General features: G+C 40.5%; 2 protein-coding genes across 2 annotated transcripts; both read left to right on the top strand.

The window, feature by feature from the left end:
• The first annotated feature begins 371 nt into the window (after positions 1–371).
• Positions 372–1,304, top strand: LOC101657638 (olfactory receptor 8S1-like). The gene has a single exon (XM_004711499.1). The coding sequence runs from the start codon at positions 372–374 to the stop codon at positions 1,302–1,304; it is 933 nt and encodes a 310-aa protein (XP_004711556.1).
• A 15,470-nt stretch (positions 1,305–16,774) lies between these two features.
• Positions 16,775–17,698, top strand: LOC101651913 (olfactory receptor 8S1-like). Its single transcript, XM_004711424.1, has one exon. The coding sequence runs from the start codon at positions 16,775–16,777 to the stop codon at positions 17,696–17,698; it is 924 nt and encodes a 307-aa protein (XP_004711481.1).
• The last annotated feature ends 1,559 nt before the right edge of the window (positions 17,699–19,257 follow it).

The raw sequence follows: 19,257 nt of genomic DNA, 5'->3' as shown, positions 1-19,257 counted from the left end.
ATTAGAAATGCCTTTCCAGGAAGTATATAGACGAAGTTGACCAAAATAGTTGCAGGATGGCAACAAAGGCCGGTTCAAGAATTTGGAAACGGTTAATCATAGACTCATCTGAAGAATTGTATTATTGTCACCAGAGTCTTCTGTGGTAGAGTAGTCACAAAAGGAAAGAATCATATGGTTCTGGTGTTGTGTAGAAAGCAAACTAGGAAGGGAAGGTTATTATGAGGAAGAAGAGTAAATAAACCATGGACAAGACAAACAGCTGACAGGCAGATATGTAAACATAGGATTATGTGAAAACATTGAGTTGTCATGAGGTTAGGTGAACACTTCATCTTTCTTTCAGGAACTATTCCAGCGGAACATCTAGAATGACCTCAGGAAACCACAGCACCATCACCGAGTTCATCCTCCTTGGACTGTCTACTGACCCCCAGACCCGAGTTCTACTTTTTAGTCTCTTTCTGGGGATTTACTTCATGACGATCATGGGAAACCTGATGATGCTGGTGCTGATCAGAGTGGATTCGCATCTCCACTCACCCATGTACTTCTTCCTAAGTCATCTCTCTTTCATAGACCTTTGTTTATCCTCAGTCACTGTGCCCAAGATGTTGCACAACCTCCTCTCTCAGAGAAAATCAGTCTCAGTAGAGGGATGTCTGGCTCAGGTCTTCCTTCTGTTTGTTACCTTAGGGACTGAAGCCTGCTTGCTTGCAGTGATGGCCTATGACCGCTATACTGCCATATGCCACCCTCTGCTCTATGCACAAATCATGAGTAAACAGGTGTGTGGGGGTCTCGTGTGGACCTCCTGGGGACTAGGCTCTCTGGACGCTCTCATCAATACCCTCCTTGCTTCCAATTTGGACTTCTGTGAGGTTCATGTCATGTCTCACTTTAGCTGTGAGCTACCCTCCCTCTTCCCTCTGGCCTGCTCTGAGGTCACCACCAATTTTACAGTCCTGATCTGCTCTGCCATCTTGCATTCGCTTGGGACCCTAATCTTGATAGTCTTCTCCTATGCCCACATTATTTCCACCATCCTGAGCATCAGTTCCACAACAGGTAGAAGCAAGGCCTTCTCCACCTGCTCCTCCCACCTCATTGTACTGTGCTTCTTCTATGGAACTACTTCACTTCGCTATTTCATGCCTTCCTCAGGCTCATCTCTGGAGCTCATCTTCTCTGTGCAGTACAGTGTGGTCACTCCTCTGGTCAATCCCCTTGTCTACAGTCTGAAGAACAAGGAAGTAAAAACAGCTCTGAAAAGGGTATTGCAAACAGGTTTACATCTCAGATAGCAGAGGACAAGCAAAAGATGAATGGGAAAAGTGACAGAATTGCACCAAAATATTTCAAAAACAGACATTGTTGTTGTCTTTGTCTGTGTCACCAAGTCAGTAACAAGTCACAGTGACCCTAGGCACAAAAGATGAAGCACAGCAGGTCTTGTGCCATCCTCACAATTGGTCCTATGCTTGACCCATTATTGCAGCCATTAGGAAAATTTTTTCTTTACTATTGTCATATATATCAGTTGTTTTTGTTTGTTTTTGAATGCCAGATATACAAAAGTTCTGGTAACACCGTATTTTCATTGAAATATTCATTGGGGAGCTAACAGCTACTTATTCTCTTTGGTCATATTTAATTTGTGTAGGCAAAGAACAATGGGGCAGATCATTTTTCAATCCAAATTCATTTTCTGTGGCTGTAATTTTAAAGATGTGTTTATCAAATGCTAAAATCCGAATGTGATTCACTAAAGATACACATTTTGAGGACTCCTTTCTTATTTATTCATCTTCTCATTTGCACACATTTTTGCATTATGAGGATATGTGAAGCCAGTTAGCTGTTCTTTGGGTTTTCTTCACATGTATCACTGTAGTAGTGAAAATATACAATCAATTATAACACATTGCACATTCCATTGTGCTTTCTTTATCACTATTTTAAATTCACAATCATTATTGGCTTTGTACCATGCTAAATACCAGCATATGTGCCTTGTCTCTAAAACCTTTTTAACTTAGAAAATTGTTTTGTTTTTTTAAATCATTTTATTGGGGGCTAGTACAACTCTTATCACAATCCGTAAGAATCAGGCATGTCTGTACATATGTTGCCATCATTCTTTTCTAGACATTTACTTTCTATTGAGCCCTTGGCATCAGCTCCTCTTTTTTACCCCCCTCCCTCCCCTTCTCACCCTCATAACCCCCTGATAGATTGTCAATTGTTGTCATTTTCGTCTCTCACACTGGCTGCTGTCTCCCTTCCCCCATGTTTTCTGTTGTTCTTCCCCCTGGAGAGGGGTGTACGGTTATGTGTCCATCATTGCAATCAGCTCCCCCTTTCTCCCTTCCTCTCCCCCTCTTCCCTGGACCCTTCTGGTGTCACTATTTCCACTCCTGTTCCTAGATCCTGTGTGTCGTGAGCTCCCATCTCTCATGTATACCTGTGTACATGTTCCAGTCTAGTCTGAATTGAGAAGCAGCACTGGGGTCATGTTAGTCAGGGGTGAGGAAGCCTCCAGGAACCAGAGGAATATAGTGTGTTTCATTGATGCTTTACTTCACCCTGGTGACTCATCCCTTCCTGTGTCCCCTTTCTGGGGAGATTGTTCCATTGTTTACAGATGGGCTTTGGGTCTCTGCTCCAACCCCCTTTGTTATCAACAATATGTTTTTGTTTGTTATGTGTCTGCTGATGCCTATTACCCGGTCCTTATTGACTCCTCATGATCACACCAGTGGTGTGCTTCTTCCAGGTGGACTTGTTGCTTTACTGCTAAATAGCAGCTTGTGTAATTTCAAGCCTTTAAGACCCCAGATGCTATATCTTTTAATAGCTGGGCGCCATCTGCCTTCTTCACCATATTTGCTTATGCACCCGTTTTGTCTTCAGTGATTGTGTCAGGAGGGTGAACATCTCAGACTGCCGATTTACTAGAACAAAGTGTTCTTGTATTGAGGGAGGGTATGAGCAGAGACTCAAAGTCCACCCCCTACCTCAGGGTATTGCCAAATAAATATATGTACATAGACCAAAATATATGTACATGTGGCTTAATGTATTTGCATATGTATGCCGCCATGTTTACACCTCTACTTTGCTTTGCTTTGCTTCCTAAGTCCTTCCTCTGTTTCCTTTTACCTTCCTCCTGCCCCACTGTCACTTTCCCCCTATTTCTGCCTCTTGATACCTCCTCTTAGCTAGTTTGCTGTTGCTCCAACATCCCACCCACCCAGCCTTGGATCCCTATCTCCTCCTTGTTATTCACTCCAACACCCCAGTTGTTCCCCGTCCATGGTGCAGCCTGCTCACCGCCCATTTCCTCCACTGCCCTCACCTCCCTGGGACCACCCTCTCCTCGGGCATGCCTCCCATGCCTATCCTATAGGTAGGCACACCGACTATGACATAGCCCAAACTGATAAAACATAATAATATAGATAAATAAGAAAAATAAAAATAAAAAAATTTTAAAAGAGAAGAAATATACAAAAATCCTAAGTCTATTTCCTGGCCATCAAGCCTGTCCAGGAGCTGCCCCTCCCAGCCTGGAGCGCCCCTTGGGGGTCCTCGGGGACTTTGTAGCTCTGTATTGCTCCAGCTGCTGATCTGGTATGCTCCCTTCTTGGTTTGCTCCGTTTGGGGGTGGTTCAGACCACACTGCCTCCCCACCATGTTACCCCAGAAGTGTCCTCTGTCGCAGTCTGCTCCAGTAAGGGGACAGTGTGACACATGCTGTTGTTGGTTGCCCAGTCCCCTCTGTGTTCCATTAACTCCCGGCAGGGACGTCATCCCCCAAGCCTGGTGTGCCAGTGTGGGGTCCAGTCCCGCTCTCTTTCTCTTCCTGCTCCAGGCCTGCCTGTGGGTGGGTGTGGCATGCTGGCCCCTCCCCCCAACCTGTAGGTTCAGCGCCGTTCTCTGCTACACCCACTTCCAGGAAGGGCATCAGTTTGGCTCTGGTTGGGGCCAGCGCCGTAGCTCTCTCTTTTCATGCATCCTTCCACGTGGCCACGCTGTCCTCGTGGTCGGGTGCTTTGTGATAGGGTCTGCGTGCCCACTCCCGATTCTGTCGAGACAAGACCAAGTACTTTCCCCCGGGGGGGTTAGTGCCCTGCTCCCTCCGTCATTGCAAAAAATTACCATTCTGTATTTTGATGAAAATTACTACTAAGATTTCAATCATTTTTTCCTTTGGTAAAAAACATTATAGGTGCACTGGTGGAGCAATGGGTTAATTGCTGGACTACTGACTGCTCTGCCAGCATTTCAAATCCACCAGCCGCTCCATGAGAGAAAAATGAGATGTCTGCTCCTATAAACATTAATTGTCTCTGAAATATTAGGTAGCAGTTTTCCTCTTGTAGGGTCGCTATGAGTTGGAATTGACTCCTGGCAGAAAGTATGCATTCTAATACACAATTATATTCATCTTTATCTGCAACTTTATAGTCATCATTTTGCTTATCACAAATAAGTATACTTCTGTTCCATAACATAAACCTCAAGTTATATTATATTCCATTAAATGTGTAAATTATTGCACACTTAACAATTATCCCACTATTGAATGTTTCTAATATCAGTATATTTTATGTGTTATTCAGTTGTACCCAAAATACTTTTCCCTTCCTTCTCCCTCCCTTCCTTTTCCTTCCTCTCTTCCTCGTCCTTCTTTATGTCAGCGCTTTTAGTCATCCCTCCTTCCCCATTAGGAACTCTAGCCACAGAATTAAGTCAACCATATTCTTTTATTAATAATTCATTATTATATTTATATGTTTTCTTTGCTCGTAATACTACTTTGTTTGGCTCTAACAATATCATAAATGCTTCAAGTATCATCACAGGATATAAGCTAAAATATTGATTGTAACATGAAATTATATTGACCTTCTTCCACATCCCAAACAATATTGTTAGCAAATATCCACTTATCTTTTTATAATTCCCCCAAATATGCAGTAATATTATTATATTAAGTAGTGTGTATTAACATTGGCTTGGGCTTTACCTGGATTTACTAATTTTATCTGTTAAAAAGTTTTCTTGCAACTCAACGATTCTTTAGGATTATTTCTATTCTTCCATAAGTACATTGTTTAAGCATGATTTTAGAGTGTAGTATTACAATGTAAACTTTCTGATTTGTATTTGTTTATGAATGACTTCAGTATCCCTCATCAGTGAAAGATATTCATGTGGTTTACAAAATTTTAAGTGGACAGTTGTCTCTTTAAACTCATTAACTTATTATTCCTTGGTAGTCTCCCTTAATTTCTGGATCCAAATCAGAGATGAACAAACTGGAACCTCTTATGCATAAGGATAAGGAAAATTGGATCTACACTTTTTAAATTCTGTTCTGCTATAACAAAATACCATAAGTGGATAGCTATAACAAACAAATTTATCTTTTCACAGTTCAAAAGGCTAGAAGTTGGAACTTAGGGTATTGACTATGGGGGCGGCTCTCTGTTAGTTCTAATCTCCTTTGTTGCATCTTCAATCTGCATTGTGAGAAGTGCATTACACTTCCATGAAAGGGTAAACTGAAAGCTTACTTTCTCAATCTGATCTAAGAAGCACATAAAGTACAAATCTCAGTAGGGGATGACTATATTTACTGGAATCTCAGAAGACTTTTATACATTTTTAATTTGTCTAGTTCATGAATCTAAATTTGGATTTCAGTCTGTGACATTGGGGAATGAAAGACATTGACTCCTCTGTCTCCTGAGTTGTTAGACTTAGCTGGATAATGACTGATGGCCTGATCTATACCTTCCACTCAAAAATTCAGAGATGCACCTGAACAAACTACATGCCTGTGTGCTTGATCTTAAGAATATTAGTAAAAGCTCCTTATACTGTCTGTTTGGCACTGGGAGCCTCAATGGCTAACGAGAGAGAAAAAGATCAAGCCACAGCTCAGGCGATACATCTTGAAGCTTCTGCCTTTATGAGTATATCTCTCTAGGGTAAGCCATCTTCTTCTCATTCTGATTTTAAACCTGAAAAAAATGACTGTTTCATGTTTCTTTAATTTAGTTATAGAAATATTAGTGACCATGAATATTAAGCCTTTCTGCCCAGATGAAATTCCACTATGAAAAGACCAGAATAACAGATGTCTATTGAGCCATAAAAATTCCTTGGGGGTAAAAGAAGGAACAGAATGTTTGGAAACTGATTGTGGTAGCAATTTTACAATACTGCTTGATGTGATTGAAATATGGAATGATATGGTATCTGTATTAACTCCCAATTAATAATATTTTTTAATTAAAACAAAACCATTCCTTGTGGGTATGGCACAGGAGATGGGGGAGAAGAAGAATGGGGAGCTAATAATAATACGTACAAGAGAGATAGGAACTGGAAACACAGGGAATCCAGGGCGGATGATCCCTTCAGGACCAGTGTGATTGGCGATACTGGGAGGGTAGAGGGAGGGTTGGTTGCAAAGGTGGAACCAATTACAAGGGTCTACATGTGACTTCCTCCCTGGGGGGTGGACAACAGAAAAGTGGGTGAAGGGAGACGTCGGACAGGGCAAGATATGACAAAATAATAATTTTTAAATTATCAAAGGTTCACGAAGGAGGAGTGAGTGGGGAGGGAGGGGAAAAAATGAGGACCTGATGCCAGGGGCTTAAGTCGAGAGCAAATGTTTTGAGAATGATGAGGGCAATGAATGTACAAATGTGCTTTACACAATTGATGCATGTGTGGATTGTGATAAGAGTTGTATGAGCCCCTAATAAAACAATTAATAATAATAATTACAAGAATGAAAAAATACTTCTGGGAAGATGGCGCCGATGTAGGGCCCTTGGAATGATCATCAGATCTGCAAGTGAAGAGGCCAATTCAGAGGATTCGGGCCAAAGGCCAAGTCTGGCAGCACCCCAGTGTTCTTTTATCAGTTTCCCTACTAGGGCTCAATGGGGCACCAGCTGTTCCCCTCCAGGTGTGTTGGTTTCTTCCTCCAACCCTCCAGATGCAGAGATCCGCCAGTGTGGGGAGGTGGCCCAGAATAGAATACCCTCTATAAGTAGCCCCTCTCCCTGGGGCACCAACAACAATAACCTATTACACCTTGGGACCACATGTAAGGAGCAGAGAGCTCTGAGTTGTACAGCAATCCACTATAAAGGGGTTTTCTATTATAAATGCAAATAATCAAAAGACTATACTTTCCCTAGATAATATACATGGTCAATAAGTGACTGGTAGATTTAATATACTCCTCAGTACCCCAAACACCATAACCTCTAGAGCCTGCTTCCTTCCCCTCAGTAACACACACTCCCCTTTAACTTACCGAGTAAAAATGCATCTCCTATTGCCCTCTTTTCCAACTGATTAAAAATTAATATACTTAAAAGGAAAGCTACCTATTATTAATACCACCCAATCAAATCCATTCCTGAGCACATATACCCTATTCCCCATACTCATCCAACTAACACTCCCTAATCATCTCCTCAGAATACTTTTTCAAGCACCTATCTAATCCTTCCCTAAGCTATAAAGTCAGATACTCCCTACTACACATCCCAGAAGCCAACACGAGCCTTTGCTCTTCCACAATGTTTTTCAAACAACAGCCAACACCAGAAATTACCATAAGAAATCTAGAGAAACAAAATACAATTACTGAAGATGATTCAAATCCAGTGGTTTACACAGAAGAAGCATCCCTTGAATTCCCAAATAGAGAATACAAAAGAATATTGGTTAGAGACTTACAAGAAATTAGGGTATCACTCCTGAAAACTGATGAAAAATAGAGATACTAGAATCCTCACACCAAAGGGAAATCAAAGAGTTAAGGAATGATGTAGCAGAAATTTTTTAAAAAGTAAATGATCTCACTAGTAGAACGGAAGAAGTGGAAAATTGAATGAACAAACATGAAGATAACTAAGGAAAATTCAGCAAACAAGAGGAAAAAAAAAACAAAAAAGCCAAAGAATCTGAAGAAAGCCTGAGGAGGATGTGGTATTCCATGAAGCAAAACAATATTTTAATTAATGGGGTACCTGAGAGGAAGAAACAAATAAATCTACAGTTAAGATAGTAAGGGAATTCTTGAAAGAAAAGTTCCCCAATATCACAGAGGAGGAGACAATAACCATTCTGGAAACAGAGAGAACACCAAAGAGATGCAGGGATGGTTCAACATTCGAAAAACAATTAATGTAATCCACCACATCAATAAGAAAAAGGACAAGAACCATATGATCATTTCAATAGATGCAGAAAAAACATTTGATAACATCCAACACCCATTCCTAATACTCTGAAGAAGATAGGATTAGAAGGAAAATCCTCAATACCATAAAAGTGATATACAAAAAACCAACAGCCAATCTTACACTCAATAGAGAAAAGATGAAAACATTTCCAGTGAAAAAGGGAACCTGGCAAGCATCCCCTTTATCCCCACTTCTACTCATTATTATGCTGGAATTTCTAGCCAGAAATCGTAAGGCAATGATAAGATATCAAGGAAGTTCAATTGAGTGAAGAAGAAGTGAAATTTTTGCTATTTGCAGATGATATGATATAATTTTATATATTGAGAATCCTAAAGGGTCTACAATAGGACTGCTGGCATCAATAGAGGAGTTTAATAGAACAGTAGGATACAAGACCAACATGCATAATTCAAATGGGTTCCTATATACCAGTGATGGGAATACAGAAAAAGATATCCAGGAAACAATACCATTCTCAGTAGCCACACAGAAGCTGAAATACTTAGGAATAAACCTAACCAATACAACTAAAGACCAGTACAAAGAAACTACAGAGCATTATTACAAGAAACCAAAAGGGATCTACATAAATGGAAGTATAGTCCATGTTCATGGAGCCAAAGACTCAATATTGTGAAAATGTCCATACTACCTAAAGCAATCTACAAATTTAATGAAATCCCATTCCAAATTCCAGCATCATTCTTCAAATAAATGGAAAAAATGATTTCCAACTTCATATGGAAAGGGAAGAATTCCAGGATAGGCAAAGAACTCCTCTTGAAGAAGAACAAAGTGGGTAGTCTTGCACTACCTGACCTCAAAACCTACTTTACAGCCATAATTGTCAAAACAGCCTGGCACTGGTGTAATGAACTTGGACCAATGGATCAGGACAGAAAATCTAGAAATAAAAACATCGCATATTGAGAATTCATTTTTGGCAAAGGCCCCCAAAACATTAAATGAGACGCAGATGTTGTTGGATCTTCAATAAATGGTGTTGGAAAAGCTGGATATCCACGTGCAGAAGAATGAAACAAGAGCCATATCTCACTCCATGCACAAAAACAAACTCAGGGAGGATTAAAGACCTAGATGTAAAACCCAAATTATCAGGATCATCAATGGGAAAATTGCAACAAAACTAGGAGCCCTAGTGCAGGGAATACAAGGGCCATCAGAAGCAACTGAAGAAACACACTCTGTGGAAGACACTTTTGTACATCAAAAGACTTTATTAAAAGTGTTAAAAGGGAGTCCACAGATTGGGAAAAGATACATATTTTTTAATTTTTATTTTATGGTATTGGGGGCTCTTACAGCTCTTATCGCAATCCATATATATATCCATTTTTGTCAAACACATCTTTACATATGTTGTCATCACCTTTTTCAAATATTTTCTTTCTACTGGAGCCCCTGGCATCGGCGTCTCATTTTTCCCCCTCCCCCAAACTCCCTCCCTCCCCCATGCCCCCTTGATAATTTATAAATTATTCTTTTTTTTTTTCATGTTTTACACTGACCACTGTCTCATTTCACCTACTTTTCTGCTGTCTGTTCCCCTGGAATGGGGGCCATATGTCGATCATTGTGATCAGTTCCCCCTTACTCCCCCCACCTCTTAACCTCCTAGTATCGCTGCTCCCCTTATTGGTCCTGAGGGCTTTATCTGTTCTGGATTCCCTGTGTTTCAAGCTCTTTTCTGAACCAGTATACATGTTCTGATCTAGTCAGATTGGTAAGACAGAATTGGAGTCATGGAAGTGGGGGTGAGGGAAGCCTTAAAGAACTAGAGGAAAGTTGTTTCATAGGTGCTATATTGCACCCTAACTGGCTCTTCTCTTCCTTGTGGCCGTTCTGACAGAGGGGTGTCCAAATGACAACTGATGGGCTCTGTGCCTCCACTCTGCTCTTCCCCTCATTCCCATTGGTATGATTTTTGTTCGTTTTGTTTTGTGTCTTTGATATCTGATACCTGATCCCATCAATATCTCATGATCACACTGGCTGGTGTTCTTCTTCCATGTGGGCTTTGTTGCTTCTCAGCTAGATGGCCACTTGTTTATCTTCAAACCTCTAAGACCCAGCTAGTATATCTTTTGATAGCCAGGCACCATCAGTTTTCTTCACCACATTTGCTTATGCAACCATTTTGTCTTCAGCGATATTGTCAGGGAAGGTGAACATCACAAAGTGCCATATTAGTAGAACAAACTGTTCTTGCATTGAGGGAGTACTTGAGTGGAGGCCCAATGTCCATCTGCTACCATAATACTTTATAAATAAATATATGTACATAGCTCTATTCCCCTGTCATTGTATATAAATGTATTCACATATATACATGCCTGTATTTAGACCTCTATAACTGTCCTATGCCTCCAAGTTCTTTCCTCTATTTCCTTTTACTTTCCTCCCATCCCACTATCATGTTTGGCCTTCATTCTGGTTTTGGTAATCCCTCTCAGCTACATTGCCCTTGATCGAGTCTGAGAAAGTGGAAATAGACCTGAACAGATGATTCACAAAGGATGACACTTGAATGGCTAATAAGCATATGAGGAAATGCTCCCAGTCATTAGCCCTCTAGGAAATGCAATTCAAAACAACAAGATATAACCTAACACCCATTACTGTAGCCCAATTTGGGGGAAAAACTGACTACAGCAAATGTTGAAAAGGGTATGGTGAGATAGGAACTCTATGCACTGCTGGTGGATTTGCAAATGCATACAGCCACAGTGGAAGGTGATAAGGCATACCTAAAAGAGATGCCAATTGAATTGCCATATGATCCAGCAATACCATTACTGGGCATATACCTGAAAGAAAGAAGAAATGTCACAGACGTTTGCTCCCCCAAGTTCATCACAGCATAGTTGACAATAGCAAGAAGCTGGAAATAGCCTAAATTCCCATCAGTAAAACAGTGGATTAAAAAAACCAAAACAACTCTGGTACGTACACACAATGGAAAACTACGCATCCCTAAAAAACAGCAATGAAACCATGAAACACTTCAACTTGTGGAGGGATCTGGAAGACATTATACTGAGTGAAGTTAGTGTAACACAAAAGGTCAAATACTGTAGGAGACCCCTGCGGTAGGAACAAACAGCAAAAGAGGCACAAGCTCAAGCTTACAGGCCATCCAGTCTTCTGGCCAGAGATCAGCCAGCCTGGTAAGAGGCGGCCCAGGGCCAATGAACTGCTCACTGTCCTCTCCAGGTAAGTACAGTGTAGGTTACTTGGCAGGAGGTCACCTCAGAACAGCTGGAATCAAATGGCTGGGGAAAAGAGGGACAGATGCTGTCTGCTGAATGATAACCATGTGGATCTGGCGTGAGGTGCCCCAGAGAGGGAGGGGTCCTGTCCAAGTGATGAGGCTTACTTATGGCAGTGCAGGAGAGGGGAGAGGGAACCGACAAGTTTGAGGGGAGGAGATTCTGAGGATCCAGTTGGGAATATTAGGTGGGGAGGGTCTTTAGTGGCATGCAGCGGGTGGGCAGAATTGACTTAGGGTCTGGGTGCATCCTGAAAACCCAGGCCAGGAACCATAGATTGGTGGGACACTGGATCCTGCAGTGCCAGGGATCATGTCATGCTCCAGAGGCTACATTGGTGAGAGCCCAAATGAGAACTCCACTGGGTGAACTGCAGTCTACACCAGACACACTTGTCATCTGAGGACTTAAGCCAAGAAACACGATGTCTGAGGAAGCAGAAGATAACTGTACCAAGAGCAATTGGTTGAATGACAAACAAGGTCTTTGTACATCAATGCCCTGTATGCTGTATTAAGATATGTATTATCCTGGCCATCCTGTGGTTGCCATTCTGTTATATTTTGCTTATGCTTGTTTATATTAGGGTGTATGTCAGAGGTGAGTTTCCATTTGGGCTCATCCTCTTGATGCTGTGTTGTTTCTTTGTTTTTTGGTAAATGAAACCCAGCAACATTGAGCCTATAGGGAAAAAATCTATTAAAAGGGTGTGTGAGGGAGGGGGGATAAAGCAGGGTGAGGAAGATAAGAGGGAGATAATGTCAAGAAGTCCAAGAAGTAAAAGTATGTTTGGAGACTGATTATGGAAGTAGTTGTATAATTACATGATTGAGCTATATGGAATAATATGACTTATGTATTAACTCCCAAGTTACAGAAATTAAAAATTTTAAAAAGCAGAAATCTAGGAATAAGTTTTGAGCTCACACTAAATCCTAGCTCCAACGTGAGACTGATTCCTTCTTACATCATGGTCCTGCTCAATACTCACCTTTATGAAATAATCACTGAGGATAAAGGTGCAACAGCGAAGTGTGGTGAAGAAAACTGATGGTGCCCAGCTATCAAAAGATGTAGCATCTGGGGTCTTAAAGACTTGCAGGTAAACAAGCAGCCATCTAGCTCAGAAGCATCAAAGCCCACATGGAAGAAGCACACCAGCCTGTGTGACCACGAGGTGTAGAAGGGACCAGGTATCAGGTATCAGGCATCAAAGAACAAAAAATCATATCATTGTAAATGAGGGTGAGTGCAGAGTGGAGACCCAAAGCCCATCTGTAGGCAACTGGACACCCCCTTGCAGAAGGGTCATGGGAAGGAGATGAGCCAGGCAGGTTGCGGGCTAGCAATGATAAAACACACAACTTTCCTCTAGTTCTTAAATGTTTCATTCCCCCACTATCATGATCCCAATTCTGCCTTACAAATCTGGCTAGACCAGAGGATGTACATTGGTACAGATAGGAACTGGAAACACAGGGAATCCAGGATAGATAACCCCTTCTGACCAGGACCAGTGGTGAGAGTGGCGATACCTGGAGGGTGGAAGGAAGGTGGGGTTGGAAGTGGGGACTGATTACAAGGATCTACATATAACCTCCTCCCTGGGGGATGGACAACAGAAAAGTGGGTGAAGGGAGACTTTGGACAGTGTAAGATATGACAAAATAATAATAATTTATAAATTATCAAGGGCTCATGAAGGAGGAGTGAGCGGAGAGGGAGAGGGAAAAATGAGGAGCTGATATTAAGGCTCAAGTAGAAAGCAAATGTTTTGCGAATGATGATGACAACAAATGTACAAATGTGCTTGACACAATGGATGTATGTATGGATTGTGATAAGAATTGTACAAGCCCCCAATAAAATGATTTTTTTTAAGAAAAGAAAAGAAAATTCCCAAAAGAAATTCTCAATGTCTTGTAGCCATGAAGAAAAATGCCCCTTTTTCAGTGGAATAACTTTTTAAAAATCTCTTTCTTTTCCTCCCCTTTTCAAGTCTCATCAACCCAATAAGAGTTATGCTCTTATTGATTTTAGCTAATTGCTTTAATGCAGAAACAGCCTATACTCCCAAGTGCCTGTTAATGTTTACCTTTCTTGTTAGCTGGCAACTGTGTAATTAGTGAGTCCAGCGCTTGGCTTCAGGGAATACAGGGAACTGGTCCAGCTTTCCCTGGTTACCAGAACCAGTCCTTGACTGCATAAGCATAGAAAGCCTTCTGATTGGCTCCATTACAACACCTTTTCTATAAGAGATGTTCTTTGTATATTATTCAGAGTTACAGAGGAAATAAACAAAGAAATGGCGGGTTATTTGGAATTGAGTTGTCTAAGAAAAGTTTAACAAAACATTACCCAGTTGTTCAAAACATAAGCTTCTTTAGAGAAATTGTCCTTTTCTTTCCATTGCATTGAAGCATAATGCTACTCCTCTTTAAGATATTGAGCTGAATAATCCTGATTCTGAAGAATTTCTAGTACTTCTAGAGTTTGGGTGATTCTAATACCCAACGATCTTTGACAAAAAGAAGAGAAATCGTCTGCGACGTTGAGAGTCAGATTCCTATGAAAGAGTTTCTCTTATGAGGAAACTTCATCTTGGATGTATTCCAGTATCATGAGCAGACCAGAACACATGGACTCTGGCTTCTGTAGGAAAAGCAAAAAGTGTGGTAATTTTTCCTTGTCTTTGACATTCCCCCACTTTTTCTTCTTGGAAGTGTGTGTGTGTGTGTGTGTGTGTGTGTGTGTGTGTGTGTTTCCCCTGACAAGTAATCCTATTTCTGACCAGAATGTTGATTGAAAGACTGATCATGTAGTCCAATATTCATGTTCTCTCCCTCACATTGTTTTTTACTGTGATATATATTTGTGACAAAACAGTTTCCATTTCAACATTCTTGAAATATACAATCCAGGTACACTATTATGCTGTCTTGTCTCTTCCACACTGGCAACCCCAACAATGCACCATGAATTCAATTCATACTAGAGCTCTGGTTCCATTCACTCTCTTCTCGGAGCTGGAGATTAAAATTTCATACTCCTTTGCCCTCCATCTCTTCTTCCTGGATGAGACCCTGCGGTGTCTGTTCTCATAGCTACCTTGTCTCACCTAGCTCAAAGAGTTTTTCAGAAAGGTCTCTCTTCTTTCCCTTAAGGATGGGGATGGGGACATCTTTCAGTCTGGCCAGACATCATCCCTTGCTCTGGATCCCAAAAGACTGCAGAAAGCCCAACCCCAGAATGAAACGAGATCAGAGATACACGTTGTACTATCGTAGTTCTTTCCATCCCTACTTGCTCAGAGTTCCAGCTAAGGAAACTCCAGAGAAGTTTCTCTTTTATGTGACACCATCAGCTCCAGACACCACGGCGACAGTGTGAGTAGTGTGAGGGCATACAGTGGAGAAGACCTCTTGGAATAATTTCAAGTGACTGAAGTTAACCTTTGGTCTCCACTTGCTTCCAGCATTGATGTGTTTCTCCCTAGTTCGGATCGCTCCTTGATGCACCTGCGGTCTGATTATTTCTCCTCAGCTCCCTGGATCTCTGAAGTCGCTTTGTCTGACTGACCTTTCACACACATCGTTCACAAATTTATTCGTTCCAGAAAGAGCTTAAAGCAAGCATGTGAACAAGTACTCTAAAAACGCTCTCCTCATATTTTCCCCACCACTGTGTTCAATCACCCCTTTTTGCACTTTGATCATCTCCTGTCTTCGCCCAGATGTAAATTGGCAGTCTCGCACATGCCACTATGAATGAAAGCAATGCCTGACCTAAATAATATACCAGTACTTACTACTTAGTTACTCTCTTGGTTAATGTCTCTAGAATTGACTTAAAATGTTTTCTCCTTAGTCATTAAGAAATCTCTGGATTGTTACAATATCTGTAAGAGCTCCCAATAAAATGTTTTTTTTTTAATCTCTGACTTTAGTTTGAACTTCTACTAAAGATGATGAGGGATAATGGGTTCCTTCATTTGTGTTATACCATCTTACAGAGAGCTTCCACCATCATTCATTCAAAATTTGGATTTTAGGGATGCAGAGGAAAAGATCCTCCAAAAATGTTCCTTTATTCTTAAACTATTGGCAATTTTATCTATACAGAATCCACAAAAGTCAACTTTCTACTTCTAGTTCTTCACCATCACTGAATCTAAGTTGAAGTCCTGCGAATAACACGTTCCTGTCTTCCTGGCTCACAGGTAACTTAGTCTTTGATCTAAAATGGCCTTATACTTGGGTTATGGGTTTCAAAGTGTCAGAATTTAAGCTGTCTTGAGAAAATAGCTGGGTTTGTGATGTAAGGCTATAAGAGCCATGAGAATTTAATTCATTGGAGAATAATGGTGGCAAAGGCACAGAAATAAACAGTCCTGTCTGGTACCAGAAGCAGCTGACAGGTTGAAGGTAGGTTAAGTACAGATAAGGAAGAACTCTGAACATGAAAATTAAGAAAAGTGATCTCTATTCATATGGGTCAAACTTAAACACTGAGGTGAGAATTAACCCCAAACCCCCCTAACATCAAGTCTGACTCTGTATGATATTTCTGAGCTATAAATCTTTATGGAAGCTGATAGTCTCTTGTTTCAGCCTAAGAGAAGCTGATGAGTCTGAATCACCAACCTTGTGATTACCAGGTCCACAGCCCACTAGGATGCATCAGAATTAGAAAAATCTTTGAAATCTATTTCATTATTCTTCTACTATCAACACAGAACTACAAAATCTCTCTGAATGTCTGGTTTCCCACAAGGAAAGAGAGAATAAGAGTCCTTAGTCAAAATACTAATAAGCCATGCTAGGACCATTTGTAATAGTGTTTGAAAAGGTACTATAAATACTCAAATTCTTATTAAAATTTAATGAGGTGCATAGGAAATAGAAACCCTATATAATTTTAAGCAGGAAAATAATGATTGGAAGATGAGGAGAGAAAGATGATTCAGACAGCTGAGACATGTATGTGCTATAATGGTTTTAAAACATGATGATCTAAGATCAGTGATTAACCAAAAAAAGGATAAAAACCCTAACTGAGATATAGTGGCATAGCGTTGAGATATATGGGTCCTAAGCCCTGGCAGTGCATAGAAAGAGATATGATAAAATGAGATGAGACAGAATAATCGATGGGATCTCCTCCCTCTTCCTATTTTGCTCCAGGGAAATATCCTCTATAATGGGCTTAAGGAACCACAGCACCATCACTGAATTTATCTTCATTGGACTGTCTGCTGACCCCCACGTTGAGGTTCTGCTATTTGTCCTCTTTCTGGTGATTTATCTCCTAACCACGATGGGAAACCTGATGCTGTTGCTGGTGATCAAGGCAGACGTCCATCTACATACTCCCATGTACTTCTTCTTGAGTAATCTGTCATTCCTGGACCTTTGCTTCTCTTCTGTTACTCTACCCAAGCTCCTGGAGGACCTCCTGTCTGAGAAGAAAACCATATCAAAAGGAGGCTGCCTGGCTCAGGTCTTCTTTGTGTTTTTCACTTCAGGGACGGAAGCCTGTCTTCTCTCAGTGATGGCCTATGACCGCTATGCTGCCATCTGCCGCCCACTGCTCTATGGACAAGTGATGAGCAACCGACTCTGTGCGAAACTGGTGTTGATCTCATGGGGCCTGGCCTCTCTCAATGCACTGGTGATTTTGCTCTTAGGTATAAATATGGACTTCTGTGATGCCCAAACTATACACCACTTCACCTGTGAGCTGCCTGCTCTCTTTCCCTTGTCCTGCTCGGATATATCCATCCATATCAACATCCTTCTTGGTGCCAGCTTGCTACATGGTCTTGGAACCTTTATCCCAATCTTCTTGTCCTATGCCCGCATTATCTCCACCATCATGAGCATCAGTTCCACCACTGGCAGAAGTAAAGCTTTCAACACCTGCTCCTCTCACCTGATTGCAGTGGTCCTGTTCTTTGGTTCAGGGTTTCTTTGCTATCTCATGCCTCCATCTGGTTCCTCTTGGGATTTGCTCTTATCCTTGCAATACAGTGTAGTCACACCCCTGATGAATCCCCTTATTTACAGCCTAAAAAACAAAGAAGTGAAGGCAGCTGTGAAAAAAATACTAGGGAAATATCTATAATTTTGGAGCAGTAAATAAAGTAAATTACTCTGCAAAATTGAAAAGGATGCATTTCTTTGTATTTTCTATTCTGTTGCTATCTCCTCCCACAACCCAAGGTGACAGAAAGTAAATGCAAGATCCCAGACCTTGCCACAACACTAGTGTTGCTATTCCAGAGGGAGTCGCTTGATCCTGTCCTCTCTTTGCAAAATCTGGGCTCTGCTGATTAGAAGAGCATGTGACAATAATCTTTCACAAAGTAGAACAAAATGATAACAAACTACCTAAAGCAGGGGATGTGATGATTATATTGCAATATTAAGTATATAGCTAGAAGGGGTCCCTGAAAGGAAGAACTGGAAAACAAAGGAGGCATTTATTACAGGTAAGACGCAATGGTTAAAGCTCTTGCCTGCAACCTAAAGGTCGCTGTTGAAATATACCAGCTGCTTCGTAAGAAATGACCTGAATATCTGCTCTACTGAATGTTATAGCATTAAAAAAAAAAAAACCTATGGGGTAGTTCTACTCGGTCATAGCATTGCTGAGTCAGAACTGACAACACCAGTAGGTTGAAGTTAGCTTTATAAAAACTCACCTACTTAAAAATTTTTTAAACTAAAGTCTCTGTCAATTGAATTCAATGTCAAAAAAATTTCTATGTCAATGAAACGGGTAAGATTACATGTAGAATAGTATAAAAATAAGAGCACTGTGTGCTAAAATACAAAATGTTGCCAAAGCAGTATACCAGGGAGAAAGAAGTCGTATCTTTAAATGCATTAATTAGTAAGCGAGAAAAAAATTAAGTATCTAAGTACTCAAATACAAGAGTTAGAAAGATAAAAAGACCCAATATTAGAAAATATAGACCAATGAAATATTTAAATAAAGGCACAAATTAATGAATTTGAAATCTGGAAAAATAAATCTAGGTTCCTACTGTTTAAAAAGACCTATAAAATTGGACGTGATTCCATAGAATGTATTTTAAGAAAAAAAGGTAAATGAAACTGTTAACAGCAAGACTGATGCCAAAAAATAAACAAACCTATTGTTACCAAGTCAATCCAAGCTCATAGTGACTCTCTATAGGGGTTGTAAGAAGGTAAATCTTTACAGCAGCTTTTTTGTCCCAAGGAGTAGTTGGTGGTCTGAACCCCTGACCTTGTGGTGGCCAATCCAATACTTTCCCAGCAGCACCACCAGACCTCTTCAAAAAAAGCACTGATAGTAAGGAGAAAAATTACAGGAAAACGCTAACATTTTATAGTAATAACTTTTTGTAGCAGGGTTGTGTTTTTATTTTCAAAGGAAAATTAATTTTCAAAAAGTGTCATTAAATATGTGAAACCAAAAAACCATGAAAGTACTCTTAAAGTATTGCTTTCTAAAAGGCCTTGGGCAAAAATGGCTTTGTTAGTTGACATAGCCCAAACTCTAGCATTCAAAACAGTCTTATGCTATATTCACTTTTCTAACATACAGGAAAAGTCAGAATTTGCCAAAGCATTCACAAAATTAATAACTCTTTTTTGGTTTTGTTTTTTTGGTTTTTTTTACAAAAAAGTTGTTTT

Source organism: Echinops telfairi, unplaced genomic scaffold (assembly GCF_000313985.2).
Source record: "Echinops telfairi isolate 266 unplaced genomic scaffold, ASM31398v2 ScPeMD7_12;HRSCAF=54, whole genome shotgun sequence".
NCBI classification, from domain to species: Eukaryota; Metazoa; Chordata; class Mammalia; order Afrosoricida; family Tenrecidae; genus Echinops; species Echinops telfairi.
The sequence above is the reverse complement of the archived record's forward strand: the minus strand, read 5'-3'. Positions and strand labels throughout refer to the sequence as shown.

Coding starts and splice junctions, on each gene's coding strand:
- LOC101657638 (XM_004711499.1), top strand. CDS start 372: ATGACCTCAGGAAACCACAGCACCATCACCGAGTTCATCCTCCTTGGA.
- LOC101651913 (XM_004711424.1), top strand. CDS start 16,775: ATGGGCTTAAGGAACCACAGCACCATCACTGAATTTATCTTCATTGGA.